The 22626-nt window shown below is 35.5% G+C and overlaps 1 protein-coding gene across 1 annotated transcript in view; it reads right to left on the reverse strand.

Annotated features, from left to right (window-relative positions):
• The window catches only part of LOC136031907 (uncharacterized), a 57353-nt gene that overhangs the window by 28326 nt on the left and 6401 nt on the right, over positions 1 to 22626 (reverse strand). Inside the window, exons 2-3 of the mRNA XM_065711902.1 lie at positions 15314 to 15460; positions 734 to 835 (exon numbers count right to left, since the gene is read on the reverse strand). Of these exons, the coding sequence (XP_065567974.1) occupies positions 734 to 835; positions 15314 to 15439 (228 nt within the window). The 5' untranslated portion in view covers positions 15440 to 15460. The remainder of the gene's footprint in view (positions 1 to 733; positions 836 to 15313; positions 15461 to 22626) is intronic.

The following is a 22626-nucleotide window of genomic DNA, read 5'->3' on the forward strand; positions in this document are numbered from 1 at the left end:
ATTCAAAAAGTTGTGAATTACGGTCCAAAGACAAATAGGTCAATTTGAACAGGGCTCAGTATATATTCCTTTTTATCAAACAATAGGTTTTATTGGGGAATTCCACTAATTTGGGAGACAACATTGGATACACCAAGAAATTTAAAATCGTAGGGGAAGGCTGTCCAGTATCAAGATAGTTTCAAAAATTCTGGTGACAATTTCTTAATAAGAGACAAATGTTATTTTAAATGTCTGTTTAAGGGCCCTAAATTAAATTCAAAACGAAATAAATTTGTATATTTGTAAAGAAAAAACGCATAAAGATGGAGCCTATGGTGTGTCAAGTGGATTTTGTCTAAGTATGGCACAAGCTTCAAAAGTTAACGTTTTGTCGGTTTGCTTTCTTAATTTTTTCGTATTTTGTTTTGGTGCTTCAATAGCTGAATCATTACTCTCTGTAGTGTTAAAAATTGTTACATTATTTTCGCTGTAAGCACAAAGTGTTCATACTTCTTTACCCTTAATTTAAACTTGATTTAATGTGACAAATCATGTTTTGAGTGAAACCAACACTACATAGAATTATATTTTTAAATCCTACAAAAGTTCTATGACCAAGGTATATTGTAAGATCTTTTAAATGAGTTTTGTTATTTGAAATAAGTGACTTAAATTTTGGGTAGAATATTTTAAAATAATAAGAAAGAAAATTTTAAAATACTCTATGGAAGCACTCCGATTCATTTCTTACCTTAGTTTCACTCTCTGGAACATTTTCGGTACTCAATAGCTTTGAACCTGCATAGACAGCAGCAGCAACAGCTCCAGCAGCTACTCCAGAAGCCAGCATACTCTGCAAAAAAAAATATTCTGTAAAAAAAGTATATTGTTTTCTAGAAATAGTTAATTTTAGCCTGCTAACAGGTCGTCGTTTATACTATAACTGTAAGAAGAAGGCGATAATATTAAAACATAAAATAAAACATTCGAGATAAAATTAGTAAAAAGATATACACTCAATTACTTACTTTTCGTTTTATTAGCGTTTTGTAGAAGCATCTGAGACACAAATATTCAGTTTTCAATACCTTGTGATTCTAAACTCATACTCTAAAATAACTCCATAATCATTTTGCTTCTTCTTGAATATCACCTGAAATCAATTTTGTTGATGAATGAAATGTTGTTTTACTTTTACTAAGCTTATTTCAAAGAGTAAATGATTATTTTTTGAAACCTAAAATTACTTTTCTTTAATTTTTAAACATAGAAATGGTTTAGAACCCCCCCCCCCCTCTAGTTGTTATGCAACATTTGAATGATTTTTTAGACATAGACCAAAGAAATTAATCGTAAAGATTTCCATAGTCAACAATGTACAAATCTGAAATGCTGTTTAATTGACATTTGTCGTCTCACACTTACTATTTCGCAATAAGTCCTCAAAATCAGTAAACCTTTGTATATAAGTGTAACCATAGAGTATGCGTCATTTCCTACAATATAGATAGTGATGTCCTTAATAAGCACCATATGATTGAAGATTTTATTGGGGAATTGAGACGTATTGTGATTGCAGAAACATTTTACGATTCAATATCAAAGCCAACTTCTTGAATTTTTCAACTCCCACATCAGCTTTGTTATCGCCAGACAAATGCTCTCTCAACCACGACAGACCATCTGAGGGCATTAATAGCCTAGTTCAAAAGCAAATTCCCAGGATGGTACTGGAGGCTTCAGCAATCTATACAAATTCCAAATCAGACTATTATTAACATATACCTTCCAAAAAGTACAAGTCCAAAGAATTCGAAATATGCTCTACCCTCATCATTAACAGTCTTTCAAAATGTGGTACCTGACACTATGTCCGAAAAGCCTTTAACTGGTGATATGAGATGGATTTAAGTCGCTCCGATCTGATCCTGCAGCTTACTGGTGATTAAAAAGTTCTAAAGAAGAAACATGACGTGACTTGCTCTCAACATACTCGGGTTACTAGGAACGTCAAGTCCCAAGCCAAGTAAAAGATAGGACCTAAACATTTCCTTTTGACTATTTTTCGAAAACTGTCAAAAACGAAATGAATGCTTAATTCCCGACAGCCAAAAGGTAAAGTGATATGTCAAAGATTAAAGAGGACGAGGAAAGATTTATCAGTCTCCAATCAGTCTGTGATACGATCCTCCGTAAAATTATGTGTGTGTGTGTGTGTGTGTGTGTGTGTGTGTGTGTGTGTGTGTGTGTGTGTGTGTGTGTGTGTGTGTGTGTGTGTGTGTGTGTGTGTGTGTGTGTGTATGTGTATGTGTGTGTGTGTGTGTGTGTGTCTCTATGTGTTTGTGTGTGTTTCTGTCTCTCTTTCTCTCTCTGTTTGTGTCTGGTCATCTGTTTGTCTGTCTCTGTGTCAGTCTCAGTGTATTTGTGTGTGTTTCTGTCTCTTCCTCTCTAGTGCTTGTGTGTTTAACCGTCTGTTTTCCACTCTTGTGTTTGTCTCTGTGTGTCTGTGCGTGTTTCTGACTCTCTGTCTCTCTCTCTCTGTGCCTGTATGTGTGACCGTTTTTTGTCTATCTTTGTGTCTCTCTCTGTATGTATTTCTCCCTTTCGCTCTCTCTCTCTCCCTTTCTAGCTCTCTCAGTACGTGTTTCTGCCTCTATCCTGCTCTATTTCTCTCCCCCCCCCCTCTCTCTCTCTCTCTCTCTCTCTCTCTCTCTCTCTCTCTTCTCTCTCTCTATCTCTTCTCTCTCTCTCCTCTCTCCCCCCTCTCTCTCTCTCTCTTTTTCTTTCTGTGTTTATGTTTGTCTGGATGGCTGACCTTCTTTTTGTCGGTCTCGGTCTTTCTCAATATGTTTGTTTGCGCTTTTCCTTTCACTCTGGGTGCCCCTGTGTCTCACCATCTGTTTTTCTTGCTTTATTTCTGTCTCTATGGTTTTTTGTATGTTGCATTCTCTCTCTCTTTCTCTCTCTCTCTCTTTCTTTCTCTCTCTCTCTGTCTCTCTCTCTCTCTCTCTCTCTCACCCTGTGCCTGTATGTCTGTCTATGTAATTTTGCATGCGTTTTTTCTCTTTTTTTCTCTCTCTCTCTTTCTCTCTCACACTCTCTATCTGTTTCTCCCTCTCTATGAGCCATAGTGTCTGACTGTCCGATTTTCTTTTTCTGTATATGTTTGTGTATTTTTGTCTGTTTTGTCTCTTTTTTCTGTCTGCCTGTATATCTAACCGTCTCTTCGTCTCTCTCTGTGTCTGTCTTCTTATGTTCGTGTGTTTTTTCTTTCCTTTTCTTTTTCTCTCTCTCTCTCTGTCTCTATGTGCCTGTGTGTCCAACCATTTGTATTTCTGTCTCTTTATCAGTTTCTGTGTGTTTATGTCTGTTTCTGTCTCTTTTTCCCTGTTTGCCTTTGTTTCTGACCGTCTATTTTTCTTTTTCTGTGTCTATATCTGTGTGTTTGTGTCTTTTTTCCCTCTCTCTCTGTCTCTCTCTCTCTCTCTCTCTCTCTCTCTCTCTCTCTCTCTCTCTCTCTCTCTCTCTCTCTCTCTCTTTGTGCCTGTGTGTCTTACTATTTGTCTCTGTTTCTTTCTCTGTGTCTCTCTAACTCTATCTCTCTGTGTGCCTGTGTGTTTCTGGCCGTCTGTTTGTCTCTCCATTTGAAATATGTGCCATACAATCACAAAGGCCTAGTGCCCGTTATAAGGGGAGTCTCCGTGAAAAGTTCCAAACGTTGCAGCCGACAAGTGACGTAATGCCAGGGAGCGTAAACTGCATCGGAGTATCATGAGGGGATGGCTTGCTAAAATAAACCATTGGAGTTAAAGCCTCATTTCTATCGAGAAAATGTCACAAAATTCCTCAGGAATGATAATGGGTACCAGAATACAACATGGGCTAGTAACAAAGTGCCATAAGCCGGCAATTACCATGGAGTATCATTGGGGGTTGGCTTGCGGAAAAGCAAAGCAATGGAATTAAAGAGCAATTTTTATCAAAAATATAATTAGCTTGTGATAACATAAATCAATGGATTTAAAGCACAATTATAGAAAGAAAATGGCCGAATAGCCTTAGGAATGAAAATATGTGCCACAAGGTACCATGGGCCAGCCAAAGAGTGCTACAGGTCGTGAAAAGCCTTATGGGCTGCCCTGCGTTTTTTTCTGTATTCTATCTGTTTTTATATACTTGTCTGTTTTTCTGAGTTTTTTCTGTATTTCTAGCGTTTTTCATGTACTTTTCTGTTTCTCAATCCTTTTTTTGTACTCCATGTGTTTTTTTGCATACTTACTTTTCATTCCTATGTTTGCTTCTGTTTCCATCAGTTTCTCATATACTTGTCTGTTTTTCTGCATTGTTTCGGTATTTCTTGCGTTATTGTATAGTTATCTGTTTTGTTTTTTTGCTCTCTGTACACGATGTGTTTTGTGTTTAATTAATTTTCATTACTGCGTATTTTTTTGTATTCCTTCTATTTTTAATATTCTATTTTCCAGGTTTTATTTCTGAGTCCCTTACGCTTTTCATATACTTACCTGTTTTCCAGCTATCATTTTTCTGAACTCCATGTGTTTTTTGTGTGCTTATCTTTTATTCCTACGTTTTTTCCTTACTCCTTTCATTTCTCATGTTCTGTTTTACAGTATTTATTACGGTGTTTCCTACGTTTTTCGTATATTTATCTGTTTTCCAGTTTTTTTGTACTCCTTTTGTTTTGAATAGGATTTTGGGCAAAATCGATGCAACAGAGTACCATGGGCCAGCCAATACTTCCACGGATCGCTAAACGCCACAGGGTATCGAAATTGATTGGGATTGTCCTGGAATGTAGTGATCCATGAGGTGAGAAGGACTATATGACCAGGAGCCGGACGGGAAAGAGAGTGCCCCGTGCCAACAATTTTCATGGTCCATGGATGACAACTCATCTTTTTTTGTCACATCCAATGATTTCATCCTTTTCTCAATGGAATATTCCTACAAAACATTTGAATTAGTTCTTACGTTAGTAATAAAATAAAAATTATGACTTAATGGTCATCACACGCTGTTAATTTATCTGTATTTCCTATTCCTTCCATTTTCAGGATTTTTTTCCATTTCTTTCATTTGCTTTTTCTTGTGAATGAAATTCCCGTCAAAATCAATATCCCACATTGTTTTGTTTTCTGCCTCTCGTCACAACCTTTAAGTCAATATTGATGCCAGGATGTACCAAGCAAAATCAATATCCCACAATGTTTTGTTTCTTGCCTCTTATGTTAACCTTTAAGGCATCATGGAAGCCTGGCTACTCCGGGCAAAATTATTATCCAACAATGTTTAGTTTCTTGACGTCACAATACAAAACAAAACTAATAAAAAAAGGTAATAGCATTGAAGCCATGTTTGGCTGCTATAGTAACTAGGGTGAAAAATTGAGGGCCTAGCTGGTTTTTGATTACTTTTGGGAGTAAAAGTAGAATTCGCTGTTTCAACTCAAAGTAAACCCTCCCAAAATTTTATGGCCAGTACTTGGATATGGCAATCATTAGCATAAAACGAAATAAAATAAGACATTAACAATAAACGTGGTCAATACAAAGAAAAATAAACAAAAACAATAATAGCATTGACGCTATGTTTGCCTGTAATACGTAGTGGGGATGAAAAATGGCGATGATAGCCTAGCTGGTTTTGATGGTTTTCGGCAGTAGAAGTAGAACTTACTGTATCAACTTAGTGTAAACCCTCTGGAAATGATAGGACTACTAGTTTGATATGATGACCCTTAGCAGAAAAAAAACGTGCGTAAAAAAAAATGAAATAACAAAAACAGTATTAACATTGACAGCATATTTGGCTGCAATAGGTACTGGGGATGAAAAATGGCGATGGTAGCCTAGCTGATTTCTTAGCTGTTTTTTTTTGCAGTAGAAGTAGAGCTTGCTGTTTCAACTCGAAGTAACCCCTCTTAAAATCCTATGGCCAGTAGTTGGATTTGATTACCCTAAGCAGAAAATGAAACAAAACGAGACAAAAACAATAAACGTGGTCAATACAAAGAAAAAAAAACAATAATGGCATTGATGCTATGCTTAGCTTAATTGGTATTTGGGATAAAAAAAAAACGGCAATGGTAGCCTATCTGGTTTCCTATTATTTTTGGTAGTAGGAGTAGAACTTGCTGTTTGAACTCGATATAACTGCTCCAAAAATGCTAGGACCACCGATTTGATGTGGTTGCCCTCAGCTGAAAACGAAACAAAACTAAAAAATAAATAACAATGCGTAAAAAACACAAAAAAAGAATAATAACATTGACGCCATGTTTGGCTGCATTACGTACTTGGGATGAAAAATGACGATCGTAGCAACGCTAGATTTTGATTATTTTTGGTGGTAGAAGTAGAACTTAGTATTTCAACTCGATTTAGCCACTCCCAAAATGCTATGACTACTAGTTTGATATAATTACCCCTAGCAGAAAAAGAAACAAAACAAAAAAAATAAACCTGCATAATACAAAAAATAAAAATATAGAACAGTAATAACATTGAAACCATGTTTGGCTGTAATAGGTACTAAAAATTGCAATGGCAGCCTAGCTGGTTTCTAGTATATTTGGCAGTAGAAGTAAAACTCTGTGTTTCAACTCGAAGTAGTCCCTCCCAAAATTCTACAGTCAGCAGTTGGATATGATTATCCTTAGTAGAAAACGAAAAAAAATAACAATAAACGTGGACAATACAAAGAAAAAAAAAACTAAAACAGTAATGGCAATGACGCCATTTATAGCTGTAATAGGTAGTGGGGATGAAAAATAGTGATGGTAGCCTGTTAGGATTTTTTTGTCAGATTATTTTTGGTAGTAGAAATAGAACTTGCTGTTTCAATTCGATATAAACCCTCCCAAAATGCTAAGACCATCGATTTGATATGACTACCCTTAGTAGAAAAAAAATCTATAAGTGCGTAATACCAACAAACAAAAATATACAAAAACAATAACATCATTTACGCCATGTTGGGCTGCAATAGCTACTGCTGATAAGACATGGCAATGGTAGCCCAGCTGAATTTCTTATTATTTTTGGCAGGTTCGAAGTAGAAATCGCAGAGAAATTAGAAGAGAAATCGCTGTTTCAATTCGAAGTAACCCCACCGAAAATTCTATCGCCAGTAGATGATATGCAGAAAACGAAACAAAACAAGACAATAACAATAAACTTGGTTAATACAAAGAAAAGTGAATTAAAACAATAATGGCATTGACGCTATTTCTAGTTGCAAAAGGTAGTGGGAATGAAAAACAGTTATGGTAGCCTGTCAGGATTTTTTTTCAGATTATTTTTGGTAATAGAAATAGAACTTGCTGTTTCAACTTGATATAAACCCTACCGAAGTGCTAGGACCACTAGTTTGATATGATCACCCTTAGTTGAAAACGAAACAAAACCAAAAAATAAATAAAATTGCGTATTACAAACAAACAAAAAACATATAAAAATAATAACAATATTGACACAATGTTGGGCTACATTAGGTACTAGTGATAAAAAATAGCAATGCCCAGCTGAATTTGTATTATTTTTGACATTAGAAGAGAACCCGCTATTTCAACTCGAAGTACCACCGCCCAAAATTCTATGGCCAGTAGTTGGATATGATTACCCTTAGCAGAAAACGAAACAAAAAACAATAGACGTGTGTAATTCTAACAAAACTATTAAAAAATAACACTATCACCATGTTTGACTGCAGTAAGTAGTGGGATAAAAAATGTCGTGGGAGTCTTAGCGGCTTTTGATTATTTTTGCCAGTAAAAGTAGAACTCGCTGTTTCAAGCTAAAGTGAACTTTTCCGCGCTTTAAATGTAGTTTTCAAAATAAACTGAAGAAGAAAATGGAGACCCCCGAAATGAAAAATTTTTTGTCTTGTTAGATAGTTTACTAGGTTACCCCTCCTCTCTCTATGAAAATTCATTTTTTTTTACATCTGAGGGTTTTCCACTTGATTAACGCCTAGAAAAAACACTGAGGGGATACATCTTGAAGAAAAACTAATCTTGAAGAAAAATATCCCCTAAACTATTATGTATCAACCTCATGCGTGTTATAGATCAATAGTCAGTAACACCGTCTGGCTGCTAGGGTGCGCTGTGGCCGGATCCAGTTGCCTAGGCTCAGCGACCAGACCTGGAAACTCTCCAATACCATGCTGTGCCAGATTCTGTCTATAGTGTTCAACTAGCTTTCATTCAGTGCGGACGAACAAAAAACAACATTTTTCTGGATATTACCTTGCTCTTGAAGCGTGAACATAAGCTAAATTAGACGGATTATTTTTTTCAAATTAGCACGATAAAATATTAAAAAATTGTAAAGATTGAATCGCATTAACTACATCACTCGTACAAATACCAATCTACCTGTGTTTGCTGTGAAATTGTGCAAAAAAGATTGGATTTGATTGTTTTGCTAATTAATGGATTAGCTGACATTGAGTCAGGAACTGCATGTGAACTGGATTCATTTCATGGGATGCAGCCGAATACACTAGTACATAACGCTAAACTATATTTTGCCGTGCAGGTCAAACCAAAAGGAAATACAAATGCTGATATTACCAAAACTGGTTGCGATTGTTTCGCTAACGATTTGGTGAGCGAAGCGAAGAAAACTGATAAACTGATTGCTAATACATTTGCAGACATTTTGAAAGTTCTAGACTACTGTGATAAGAATTCAGTGGCCCTGCCGAAGTTTGTTATATACGAACCGGACGAATTCCCCACAATTCCTGGTAAGGCAAGAGCTACGTTAACCCACAAGGTAAATGATTTATATCTAGAATTTGAGAACTTCATGTTTACGGCTAAAGTACAGAGCCTCTGCTGCCCTTCGGCGAGTAATATCCCAGGCCCCGCCAACCCTGTAACGGTCAATCCCCCGCCATCCTATGCCATTGTTCTTAAAATGCCAAAGTCTCTCGATAATCCTGTTGCTCGCAAGCTGTTTTTGGATAGTATCTGCCGCAACGCAGCCGAAATAAGTGAGCTGAAAAAGGTGAGACAGGACTGGAAATTGTTCTTCAAGTCCAAATCTTCTGCTGAAAAGATCCTTGAAAAAATGAAAGTTAGTAAGCCTTAGGTCTCTGCCATGCTCAAAGAGAAAATGTTTATTGGTGTTTTGAAACAGGTTCCACCTAGTATGACCCATACTGATATAGAATCCCTTGTTCCATGTGCATTAAAAGCAATAGAAATCGGTAGCTTTGAGCGCTCCAAAGTGTTCAAGCTGTATTTAGGACCAGTAAGGATCTCGAAGACTTTCTTGCAGTCTCAGTCCGAATCGATTATAAGAAGCTGCCTGCTGAAGAATCCAAATTTCTCCCAAAAAGATGTTATTCGTGTCATAGAGTTGGTCACTTAGCGACTAATTGCGTATTGACGCCTATATGTGGTCGTTGGGGTGCTTCTGATCACACATCCGCGAAGGACAATATGTGCACTAAAGATATGTTCTGTATCTTATGCAAAAAGAAAGGCCATACATACTCCGGCTAATAAAGCGATAATCAATATGAATTCCCTCCAAAATGAATCTGGAACCTGCTTGTGCCAAGCATGCAGTTGCAACGTTGAATTTAAATGGAAATCTCCTTAACCGGTCTGTTTTTATCGAGGACCTTTTTCAAGATATGATATTGTGTGTTTGCAGGAACATTTGGCAACCTCTCTAAGCCTTACCTTATTGAACCTGTCACCAAACCATCAAGTTTTCACAGTCGCAGCCAAACGCTCTTGCACTCATGGCCGGCTTTCTGGCAGCCTTGCGACTTACATTATATACTCTCTATCCACTTCTATGTTTGACTCGGTATTAGACTTTCTCGCGGTCAAAATCAAAGATATGGTTATAGTGAACGTTACCTCCCTACGGACTATCGTGATGATCGATTAGATAGACTGTTTGCCATAAGTATTGCAAAGCTATTAAAGTGTATTGATAAAATTAAAAATTATCGACTTTCGTCTCTGATAACAGGTGACTTTAACTGTGATCTGATCTTGAAAACCTGAGCGGCAACAACAGTTCAAGTTCTAATCGTGCTAATATATTACTCGGTATGCTAGGTGATGAATTTATACTCGCGTCTAAGAATAAGAATTTTTCATATATGCATAATTCGGGAAGTATGTCTAACCTAGATCATGTTATGCACACTCGATCACTTACACCGAGTGAGGTTTTTGTTTCTGATTCAAAGTTTACATCAGACCATTTTCCGTTGTTTTTAATATTGATTTAAATGTTTGTGTTTTGCCTCCTCCTAGAAGGCTCCAGATGCGTCCTTATTTTGTTTGTGATAGGAAACGTGCGTCTATGAGTTCATTTCAGTCGACTTGTGATGAACTTGCTTCAAAAATCCGTGTTCCTTTTGATCTGCTGATGGTTAGTTCAAAGAACTATCCGGCGGAATCTCGAATTCGGTTGAATATTTATTGTAGTGAGCTTGTGAAGCATTACATCTCGCTGAACAGTCAGCTGCACCGTCTAGACGGGTCTGGCCTGGTACCGAAGTACCAGGCTGGTCTGCAAATGTTAATCTGCAAAACCCGTATAATTCAGTAAAATTTTGGCTTTCGGTTTGGCGTGAGGCTGGCTGTACACGAGACGGTTGCGTGATAAAGCTTCGAATTCATAGTAAACATAAATTCGCAAAAGAACTTTCACTACACTTTAGTGCAACTATTCGTTTTTCATCTCAGGCTATCCTTACCCACCCAAATAAACTTTGGTCTTCATTGTTTAAAGAAAGATTTCATGTAACTATAACCTCAATATCTCGAGATAATTAGGTTCAGCGTTACAGAAATGGATTTTTGGCTCCTGATATCAGGCTACAAAAGAGTTTCTATGTGAAACTGGATGATTTCTTCTCAGGTATGCGAGAAGAAAACAGTCCGGGTGTTATAATTACGAGGTGTTCTATCGGTACTGCTATAAGAAAACTAAAAAAAAGAAATCGCGCGGTTGTGATAATATATCAATTCAGCACCTGCTGTTTTGCAGCGAGTTGTTCCTTGAGCACCTTGCCCTGCTTTTTCAAATGATTTTTAATTTGGGTATAGTGCCTGATTCATTTTCAATAGGAATATTAACACCTGTGCCTAAAAAGGGAAAGCCACTTAGCCAGTGGTCGTCATTCCGACCTATAACTGTGGCAACAGTTTTTTGTAAGTTATTTGAGTCCCTTATTGTTGATGAACTGCGGTCAAAATGCACAGTTTTTGACCATCAATTCGGTTTTCAGCCTAGTCTAGGTTGTGGCCACGCTCTTTCTGCTCTTGTTTCGGCTTTGATAGATGCTGAGAAAATCGGTGAGAGCATAGCTCTCGCTACACATGATGTCAGAAGGGCCTTCAATTCACTAATTCATGAGCAGATTATTTTAGATATTGGCCTAGCAGGTGTTGACCCAAGTATGTTAAACCCTTTATATGACATGTATCTAAATTTAAAAGCTAGGCTTAAGCTACCGACAACACTAAACCTGACAATAACCCGATGCTTCCCGTTAAAAAAGGTTTAAGGCAGGGTGCATTGACATCACCTACCGCAATTAATATTAGCTTCGTTAAATCGCAATCTAAGTCAAATCTGACATACTTTCTGAGAGGGATTGATCTATCGTTAATAAACCAAGCAGACGATGTAATTAATCTGAGCCACCTCCTTCGCTATGTAGATGAGAATTTTATCCAGTTTCAACTAAAATATGAAAAAATATACCTTGAGTTTAATGAAAAAAAAAAATCAGATGTGTTGTTGTTTAATGCTAAGCATGGGTTTGCTGTTGATGTTATGGTGGATGGTGCAGCTGTTCGGCTTGCCAAACACATAGTTTATTTGGGAATCCCTATTGGCCGGTCTATGGTTGAAACACGTCATCTTTGGCAGAGTCATCTAAAGAAACAGATATCTTTAGCTTATAGCCGTGTTTTAGTTTATAAGCGTCATTTTGATCGGCAGATTTTGGCCCATCTGTATAATGCAATGGCGCTACCCCATTATCTGTATTTAAGTCCCTTTTGGAGGATATTACAAAAGGATGATAAGAAAGAATTGCGGTCTACATATTATAAATATGCGAAGTACCTCTTGTGGCTTCCACCATGGACAAGTAACCGTATTGTGACAAGTCGGTATGGGATTATCGACCCTAATGGAGCGATAATAGCCCAGATCGCCAGATATAACTATAATATTGCTATTCATCCTTGGGCAATTATTTTGAGGCAATAGGTCTCGTTTTTGTAGTTAGATATTCTATTTGTTCTTTATTTTTCTTGTGTTTGTGTATTCTTCTGTAGTGTGTTTTTTTGCTTTTTTATATTATACTCCATCGGTTTCTTTTGATGGGAAATAAATAGATACATACATACATAGTGAGACATTTCTAAGAAAAGAGTGACTAGCAAGAATTTTCAATTCCCTCCTCGAATTTTAATGCATAAAACGCTGAAAAGCTAACTTCAGCCTTTAGTGCCGTACAAATAGTGTTTTTTTTTCTGACGCGAAGTAAAGTAATCTCTGCTACAATGATATTGGAATGGAGCCTGGTTAAGCGTATTTATGGTATTTGCTAGACTCCTCCAGATTTTAGTAGTAATTTTATGATAGACCAACTGAGCTTATTTTACCAAATGATAGTTTCCGGAGAAAGAGTGCCAAGCGTTTTTATGAAGGCAAACATCCCCCCCCCCCTATTCAAATGAAGCAAACCTCACCACCTTGCACTTCTTTTATACCTATTCGTGCACGGAATGTTTTTTGAAGTTGTAAATATTATGTTCCTTTGGTGTATTTTGGTTTTTAGAAGACATTAGGGTACGGTCATATTCTGTCAGTGCTATGCGCTATTGTTTTGTATCACGATGCAGCTAGTTAATTGTTAGTTCATGGCAGTCATGATCTTCATTCGACTCGCTGGAGACAAATATATTCTGTGTTTCAAACACTTTCCTGTAATGAACTCTAAGTGAGGAGAGACCCGGCCCAATAGCAATCGACATTCTATGAAATGAACTTCACAAGGACTAATACTTCAAAATAATTTGTTTTTCGCTTTGATTTCAAATATATAAGTTTATGTTAATGTTAAACCTATCAAGTTTAATGTTACCCACCAAAAGGTATGAGCCCGAATTTTCGTAAAATAGGGAAAACATCCCCAAAAAGTCAGGTGATCCTTATAAAAAAAAAACAAAAAAAACACCAACAGATTAAGCAATGTTGGCGTAAATTCAATTTTCTTCTTTCTGCTTATCCTTCACAGACTCGCGCAAGCTAACTAATATGTTTCAATATTTCATATAGAAATATAGAATATCATATAGAATGTATTTATATTTCAAGTTTCATATATTCTATATTTCTATATCTAACAGTAGATTTGGTTGTGTGACATTTTCCTTTGTAATTCAATATGATATTGCTATTTCTTTGTTTCCAAGCCTTTTTCTTTAGCTCTATAGAGTCATTTATCATATTGTGTAATTTCGCATGCGTCATAGACACTAAAAACAATAGGACCATTCCGGTTGGAAAAAATGGTGTAATTTATCCCTTGAAATGTGTATAAATATGACATCACTGACATGATTTTTTTTTCAAAATTAGGGCAATAAAAGAATTTTCTCAAAATCGTGACTTATCTATATCACTTTATTAGGCTTAAAAATCACATTGAAAATTAAAAAAAAGGACTCATTTTTAAGAAAAAATACTTACACATTTACATAAATACACAGTTGATCGTTTAAAGAGAGGATATATTATGTCATGCCATCATGTGACTGTCATGACTCAACTCTTTGCACTGGAAATTGGTATTTTTTTCAGTCATTTTGTGGTGCCAAACTATGATTCTTCTACAAAGAGGACCAAACACTTATCGGTCAAAAATTCTAAGACAGCCAATCGGTTTAACAATATCAGAATTCTAAACAATAGTGGCAGAATTTTGTATTAACGTATCCTTTATACATAAACTAGGTTTCTTAGCTTGGCACTTCCTTGTTAACATAATAACATAATGTTAATATTCAAAAATCGTGAAAAACAAGAAACTGTCTGTGGATCAACGGAGAAGTAGGCAGCAGCTGAAAATGTGCCAAAAGATCAAAGGAAGAAACTTAAAGAGAAAGAAAGATATGAAGGTCGAGCTATACTAATAGCTGAGAAAAAAAGCACTATGACTAAAAGAAGGACACTGTCAAATTGAGAGTGAGAAATTTAAAGTTTTTGCTATTTAGGTGTAAGTGGTTACTGATTACTTTCAGCTTTAAAAGAAAGCTGTTCCTGTGTCATCAATTTTAAGAGCAGCTTCGGTAAAAATAATAGCACTAAAATCAGCTACATTTTTGGACGAAAAACCTGAGGCTTCACTTCGTAAATGTTTCGGCTCTTAAATGGCTTCTCAAAATCTCTAGATCCATAGTTCTTGTGTCATATTTTGAGCAATAAATTCTTTCAATGTCGAATTCATCATAAATGGACCTCATTCTAGTTTTATAAGAAGTTCCAAAAAGAAACTTTTTCAAAGAAAAGTAATGTATGACTTAGAACAAAGGGGTTAAGAACAAAAACAAATAAAAGCCATATAATGTGTCAAACCTAAAACGAGCAGAATTTATTATGAATAGATAGATGATACCTAAAAAAAAGAGAAATCAAAGGAATCGAAACTCAAAACATATAGTTGTGAAAAAAGTACAAATGGCACTCTTGTCTTTGGTTACTTTGAAGCCGTTGGTTTACTAGGTTGTTGCCAAGAAAAAACCCAAAGGATGTTTCAAGTGTGTGATATATCTATATAAGAATCAAATAGTTAATGGTAACAAACCGTAAATAAGGAGTTACCTGGGCTAATAGTAACGGAAACTCTAAAAAAAACATATAGCCTAAGATAGGCTTTCGACTATATGGACGGATGAATCTGGTATGAATCTTTATGAATCTGGTGGTCTGTACTTACATCCATGATCCGGGTTTTAGGTGTTGTTTTGTACTCTTTGTGCTCGATTTGCATACTCCGTCTTGTTGCTTTTTTGAAGTGACGAGAGAAAATAAATAGTTTAGGTGTCCTTCATAATCTAAACGTATATGCTGTTTTCACTTAAGTCTACGATTTTTCAAAATGTATGAAGTATTTTAACACAGTATTTTAAAATGTATTTAAATATATCTGAATAATGGGGATCACTTAATTGTGGGGTATGTGAAAGAAATTAGAGAGAAAAAGCCTATTAACTGATTATCCTTTGCCAATACTATAATAGTTGCTAAAAACTAACCCCAAGGTTCCAGTCACTTGTTTCAGCAGCATTAGGCCTGTTGGCATTACTTGGGTTCCTTTTGTTGCTGTTTAGACTATGACCATCATTAGCTGCATACCTGGTATTGCTAGTTTCATTGCCCATATTCAGCTATGCCTGAATAGTCTGGAATTATATATGGAGGAAACTATATTTTGATTACTTCTGGATTACAATGTAAAATCGTAGAAAAAAATAATGATATTTTTTTTTAACCCGCTGCAAAACCCTAAAACAAAAGCACATCACTAGGAAAAAGAAAAAAAAAATTCAATACACACAAATATAATACACGATCTTTAACAGCAAAACAATCGGATAAGTGGATGGAGACAACCTACACAGTATTATGAGTCAAAACAGTATCAAATCTTTTGAAAGGCACAGGAATATCCATAGCATTGTATTTAATAACAATGACAACCTCTGGGGGGGGGGTTATTTTCCTTCCTGACTTCGATCCAAAATTCCTCTCGAGAAAATCAAAATATAACAGTCTATCAAGGTGTTTTTTTTCTCCAAAAACCTGGTTCCCAGACAAGTTGTTTTAACTTGAGGACTCATTTCAAAGTGCACGTTTGAATACAGAAAAAAAGTATTTTATTTCACAAGGAGGGGGAATAGTCGGCATTTTCGAAAATTAATGAAAAATTAAAGTATTTTTCAACTAATAGTGCTATAGGAAAAGTTTTTCAAGCCGAATAGTGCTATATAATATCGTGCGTAAGACATTTTCCGGGGGAATTTTAAGCGAGAATCGAATAGGATAAGGTGGATTTTTCTGGTGGTTGGTAGGGGGGATCTTATGTTAAAATATTTTCCTTGAAGTAACTTTTCTTGAGGGGGAGTGAATTTTCCATAGAGGGTGAGCCACATTTCCCGGTAGCAGAGGCAACGCAATAGCGTTGCCTATAGCAAACCCCATACGGTTCCCAATATTTTATTATTTACCTTTTTTCCCCAGAGGCACTTTGTATGGAAGGGGTAGTCGTATAAACTTTGAAAGGGGCTCATTCGATTAGAAATTGAAAGTTCTAGTTCCTTTTTTAAGACACAAAAGTGATCTGAGGGCAACTAGTCCTCCAAGCCCTTTGTTCCCCAAATGTATCGGATATAAATTTTGATATAGCCATTTCAAAGATAATATAACAAAACTCTAGTGTTGACGTAACCCTCCAGGGCCCCGGGGCAGGCGTTGTAAGCTATGTTCTGGAGGCATATATGATTCTTATGGAATTAATCCTCGTATAAACTTTAAAGAGGTCTCATTTAATGGGAAATAAAAATTTTTAGTTTACTTTTTGAGTAAAAAACATCGAGGAGCGAGTATCCCCCCAAGCCCTTTTCCCCAAACCCATTTGATAAAAACTTTGCGGTAGCCATTTTGTCAGAAATAGTTCAAAGGTCATATAACAAGAACTCCGGTGTTGACATGTACCCCTAGCTCCCTGTCGCAGGCGTTGTAAGTTATACCCTGGAGGCATAGGCCTATATGGTTCTTATTGAAGAGATGCTCGTATAAATTTCAGAGAGGGCTCTTTTGATTGGAAATTGAAAGTGCTAGTTAACTTTTTTAAAGTCAAACGAGATTGGACGGCAACTAGCCCCCCACACCCTTTTCCCCAAATGCATTCGATGAAAATTTTGAGATAGTCATTTTGTTAACAATAGTTCATAGGTTAGATAACAAGACTTTGGTGTCGAAAATACCCCAGGGCCCAGGGTCAGGCGTTGTAAGTTATGCCCTGGGGCCATATATGGCTCTTTCGGAAGGTATGCTTGTATTAAACTTAGAGAGGGCTCAATTGATTGTAAATCGAAAGTTTTAGTTCACTATTTAAGAGTAAAAAGAGACCCCCGGGCAATTCGCCCATAACACTTTTTCCCCAAACCCATCCGATAAAAATTTTGAGATAGTCATTTTGTTGAAAATTTTTCAAAAGTCAGACATCAAAGACTCTGGTGCGTACAGAAGCCCCCGGGGCCTGGGGGCAGGCTTTCTAATTTATGCCCTGGAGGCATATATGGTTGTTATGGAAGGGGCGCTCGTATAAACTTCAGAGAGGGCTTATTTGGTTGTAGGTTGAAAAATCTAGTTCATTTTTTAAGAGTTAAAAGAGATCAGAGGGGAACTAGCCTCCCCTCTCCTCGGGCCCTTTTTTTACCAGACTGATCCGATACAAATTTTGAGATAGCCATTTTACTAAATAGTTAAAAGGACAGAGAACAAAAACTCTGGCACCGACACAACCTCCTCAGAACCTGGGCGCAGGCATTGTAAGTTACATCATGGGGAGGGGGGTATAACGTCATTATGGAAGGGATACTCGTATAAACTTCAGAGGGGTTCATTTTATTGGAAATCGGAATTTCTAGTTCACTTTTTTAGAGTCAAAAGATATTCCAGGAAAGTAGCCCCCCATACCCTTTTCCCCCTGATCCATCCTATAACATTTTGAGGTAGTCCATTTGTTGAAAATAGTTCAAAGATCAGATGAAAAAATTTGGTTTCGACACAACGCTCCAGGGCCCGAGGGTAGACTTTGTAAGTTGTGCCCTAAGGGCATGTATGATTTCTATAGAAGGAAGTCTGGAATAAACTTCACAGAGGGCTCATTTGATCGGAAAATGAAATTTTTAGTTCGTTTCCCTAACGGTAAAATTATCATTCTCTTACTTAAATTTAATAAAAAACAAGTTTTTTAAACTGAAAGTAAGGAACAACATTAAAGCTTAAAACGAACAGAAATTACTTCGTATATGATGTAAACAAAAAGAGTTTTGTTTACTATTGAGCGGGGTCGCTCCTTAATACAGTTCGTTACCAGGAACTGCTTGATAACTAATTCTCTTACTTAGAAGTATCATTCTCTTACTTACTGGCTACAAAGCTCTGTAAAATCAGTTTACCTTTTTTGAGTATAATAATTAGGAGAACAGAATTCAAAGACTAGTGAAAATTTGATTAACGATTGGTTATTAGATCACGGTCTTCACTACAAACAAGAGTATGGCTATTGCTCGTTTTCCTAACGTAAAATTATTATTCTCTTACTTTATATCAAACTCATATTTAGAATTATGATTCTTTTACTTAAGTGGCTACAAAGTTCTGTAAAATTAGTTTCACTTTTTTATTATAATAATTGGGAAAACAAAATTGAAAGACAAGTGAGAATAGGATTAAGGATTGGTAATTAGACCTCGGTCGTTTTCAGGGAGTAGGGGTTATGCATTTGTACTGAATGGTGTCTTCACTACAAACAAGAGTTTGTTTACTGCCTGTTTCTCTAACGGTAAAAGTACAGCTTTACAGCTTTACTAAAAGGAATCATTTTACAAATATTTCCTTTTGTACTTATTACAACATTAAAATGAAATGGAAATTGCAGTGAAACAAGACCAGGATTTACCGATAGGCCAACTAGGCTCTGCGTCTTTCACTATTCCTGTAGTGTTGGGGAATCCCCCGAAAAAAATATAAAAATGGTAAAAACAGTTAGACCTAGAAGCGTCAAAGCTTTAGAACTGGTCCTTTGTGAAACAAAATTTTGAGCTGGTGAGCTTTCATCAATTAATGTCATTAAATATCAAATATTTAGTTTAATTTATTAGTTCTTACCAAGACTGTTAATTTATTTTGAAAAAAAATTATTTTAAAATGGAGAACTTTCAAAAACTCGAAACTTTGACAATCAAAAGAAAACAGAGAGAATTGAGAGAATTTCCTGTGATAAAACTAATTTTGCTTCAAGATGAACTTCGACAAGTGAACAAACATAAGCCCTCTCACATGAAACCAGTCACGGTAAATGCCATTGATAAAAAGGAAACGCCTATTTAAGATCCTGGAAAAACAACAACACAGTCAAAGGAGCAAAATTCAGTATTGTCCAGTGTTGGAGACCTACTACTACACTCATATAGTGAACAGAGTAAAAAAAAATCTTAACCTATCTCATGGAAAGTGAACACATTCAAGTTGATAGTAAGGGAAACGAATTATAATTCAGGGTAAAAGTTTTCATCTACTTGATTTAATATATGATATGGTTACAAATCGTAGAGGACTTTTATCATCTGACATTTATATATACTATTTTTTAAATACATTAAACTTGACCAACAGTCTTACTACCAATAAGCAAAAGAAATTAAAGGAACTTAGTAGTCTAGCATTAAAAGAAGAAGAAGAAAATTTTTAGTCAATTATTGAAAATATTATCACACCTACCGCTAATACTATTAGGTTATTTTATGACACCAGTGGTGGTGGTGAGAAAAAAGCGAAGACATAGTGATATCAAACCATCACCACCACCATCAGCTAGTATGCAAAAGGGTAGTGGTATTACACTACATGTTTGCGTTCAAAATGGTTTAAGTTTAGCAACTTGTTTATGAAAATACTGGTGAAGTGTAAAGTCTAAGCTCTTCTATCGCACTCTCTAATATCACTTGACTTAACAAGCATTAGCGAGAGAGTATCTACCAAATGAACTGAGTCATACTCTACATCGAAATCATAATGTTCGTCGTAATAATTATTGAAAAACTAAAGCCTTTTTCCCACTGCATATAATGCAAGCAGAATCAGTGCTACTATGCTACTTGAAATCAGTGTTCCTAGTCGCTATTTATATGCTATTTGATTGCGGACAAAGATAGGTGTTGAAGTTGTTAAGGGTATAGCAAGTATTCTTGAGCAGGATTGCCATAGAAATATTAAAACTGATAGATGTATTGAATTTGTTAATCCACATTTAGAAAAAGTACTGTTGAAATATAATTCAATGCCCTATCACAGTCATAGTCCTATTAATGCTGTATTCTCCGAACATTTGATAAGAACTATTTGAGTTTTAATTTCAGGATATTGTACATTGAAAAATACTAGTGCTACTTTGCAAGATTTAGATATAATCATGCAAATTTAAATTCAAACTTATGATCATCAATCTCTGTCAAAGGTTGGCCCTCAGGAAGCTTTTGCAGATCTTGAGACAGTTGAGCCTTTTCTTAAACAGTATTTCAGTGAGAATATCGTCAAGAAAAAATTCAATCTGGGTCATGCCTTTCAAATTAATAGAGCTACTTATATTTTTGAAAAGGTTAATCACTTATGGTTCACTGAGCTTTTTAACGTTTAACAAATCTCAGTCACTAGACCCGTAACACATCGTGTACGAGACACCAAAGGTGAAGCGATTTTCTGCAGTTTAGGGGGCACTTCCCCCCCCCAAGCCCTCCCGTACGTGTAAGTCCTTACGCGCCATATTAGTTACGCGCCATTGTAGTTGTGTCCCTGTGTCCCACCTGTGAATATAGATAGATATATATATATATATATATATATATATATATATATATATATATATATATATATATATATATATATATATATATATATAATGAAAAGAGAAATCACCAATGCTACAGCACAAACACAAACACAAAAAAAAAAAAAAAAGTAGACAGAAGGAGAAAAGGAAGACTGTTTTCCTAAATTAGTGATTAATATAGACCAGCACTTGAATGAGGCTTTAACCCTACTCATCCATACAATCACATAGGTCAAACAGCATAGCCACACACAATCAACCATAAAGAATAATCCATGGACAGGCAGTCATGTCGTCAATAAGTATAAGTCGTCATTTACCAAACAATAGAAAAAATAATATTGACAAATAATTCAGAGGCAACACCCAACATAAGGGCTCATCAGGAGAATACACTGGCCTATATAGGGTTTCGCCACTCTAAATTCTCTACCCAGCAGAGTGTTGTGGCTACCACAGAATATCCATGGCATCCCCGCGTCAGGTATCACCCCCAAAATACATGCCTATGAAAAAAAAAAAAAAACAGCAAATGTAAAACAACCAAGTAAAACCAAAACCAAGCTTATCCTGTTAATATATCCCTCCTTTTAGTAACAATAGGTAAACTAAATATTATAAATTTTACCAAATCACAAATATTAACACATTGCAAAAAACCTGAATGAACTAAACAATTATATAATTCGTCTTTACCATGTGGCTAATTTTTTAGAAAATCCGCTCAATTAGAAACACAATTCAAAATAAATGGCGCTGTGACAACATTTCTCGAACCTCCGAAATTAGTTATTAATTTCTTTAAGTATTTCTAGATAATTCTTTTGATATTTATTTAAAAGTTCGTTATAATGAAAACTAAATTTTTTAAATTGCCAAGTTAATTTATTTGCAGAAAAACCTCTTGATATCAATTTTTGGCTTAAGATTTTACATCAATTTTTAAAATCAATATAATTACTACAAATCCTTGCATAACGAAGTAACTGTGAGAAAAACGCTGAATATGTGATATTTGAGTGTATATTACTTTCAGGGAATGGGAAACTAATCACTTCAAAATCAAAATCATCCGTTTTATTATACATTTTAAAACTTAATTTATTATTATCACAAATATTAATATTTAAATCTAAGAAATGATCTTCATGACCAGCGCCATGACTAGGCTCAAGAATAAGCTCTGATGGATATATATTTTTAGAAATATCAATGAAATTCTTACAATTTAAGACCAAATTATCATCTAAATATCTTTAATTATTTGACAAAGCATGTTTTAAATTAATTGGATTATTCTTATCCATCATATATTTATATTCTAGTTGACTTAAAAACAAGTCAGCTATAAATGGGCTGGCATTCCCCCTCATGGGAATTCCCATAATTTGCTTGCACAAATCACCCCCAAATCTTATATAAGTATTGTATAAAACAAATTCCAATAACTCAAAAATCATATCCAAGCTGTAACATCTCAAGTTAACTGTAGTATTAAACCAGTTTGTCCATATAGCTTTTTTATTATAAATGTCTATTTTTAAGAACCTTTTACTAGATAAGAGGAAAGATTTCTTTATAACAGTTTTTAAATTATCAAACACTAAATTAAGTGATAAATTAGTATACATTGTCGCAAAATCGAAAGACTCAATTCTTTTAGCTGAAACCATTGTTAAAGAATATATCACCTGCAGTAAATTATTAACACTCCAATATGGATTAAAATTCGAAAATTTTTTAATGCCAGAACAATAGGTTTTAAGTTTATTTACAATTTCCTTTAAAATTAAATAGAGGTCAGTAGCAGCAATTTGGGTTGGACGTTTAGCTGCTCCAGCAATAAACCGTGGTTTAGGGGGATTCTTATGAAATTTTACAGTCCAATATAGGAAAGGGAACTTTTTATCATTGTCATTTATTTTAATATTAAAATTTTTAAAAAGTATT

The sequence above is a fragment of the Artemia franciscana genome, chromosome 10 (assembly GCF_032884065.1).
Source record: "Artemia franciscana chromosome 10, ASM3288406v1, whole genome shotgun sequence".
Classification (NCBI taxonomy): domain Eukaryota; kingdom Metazoa; phylum Arthropoda; class Branchiopoda; order Anostraca; family Artemiidae; genus Artemia; species Artemia franciscana.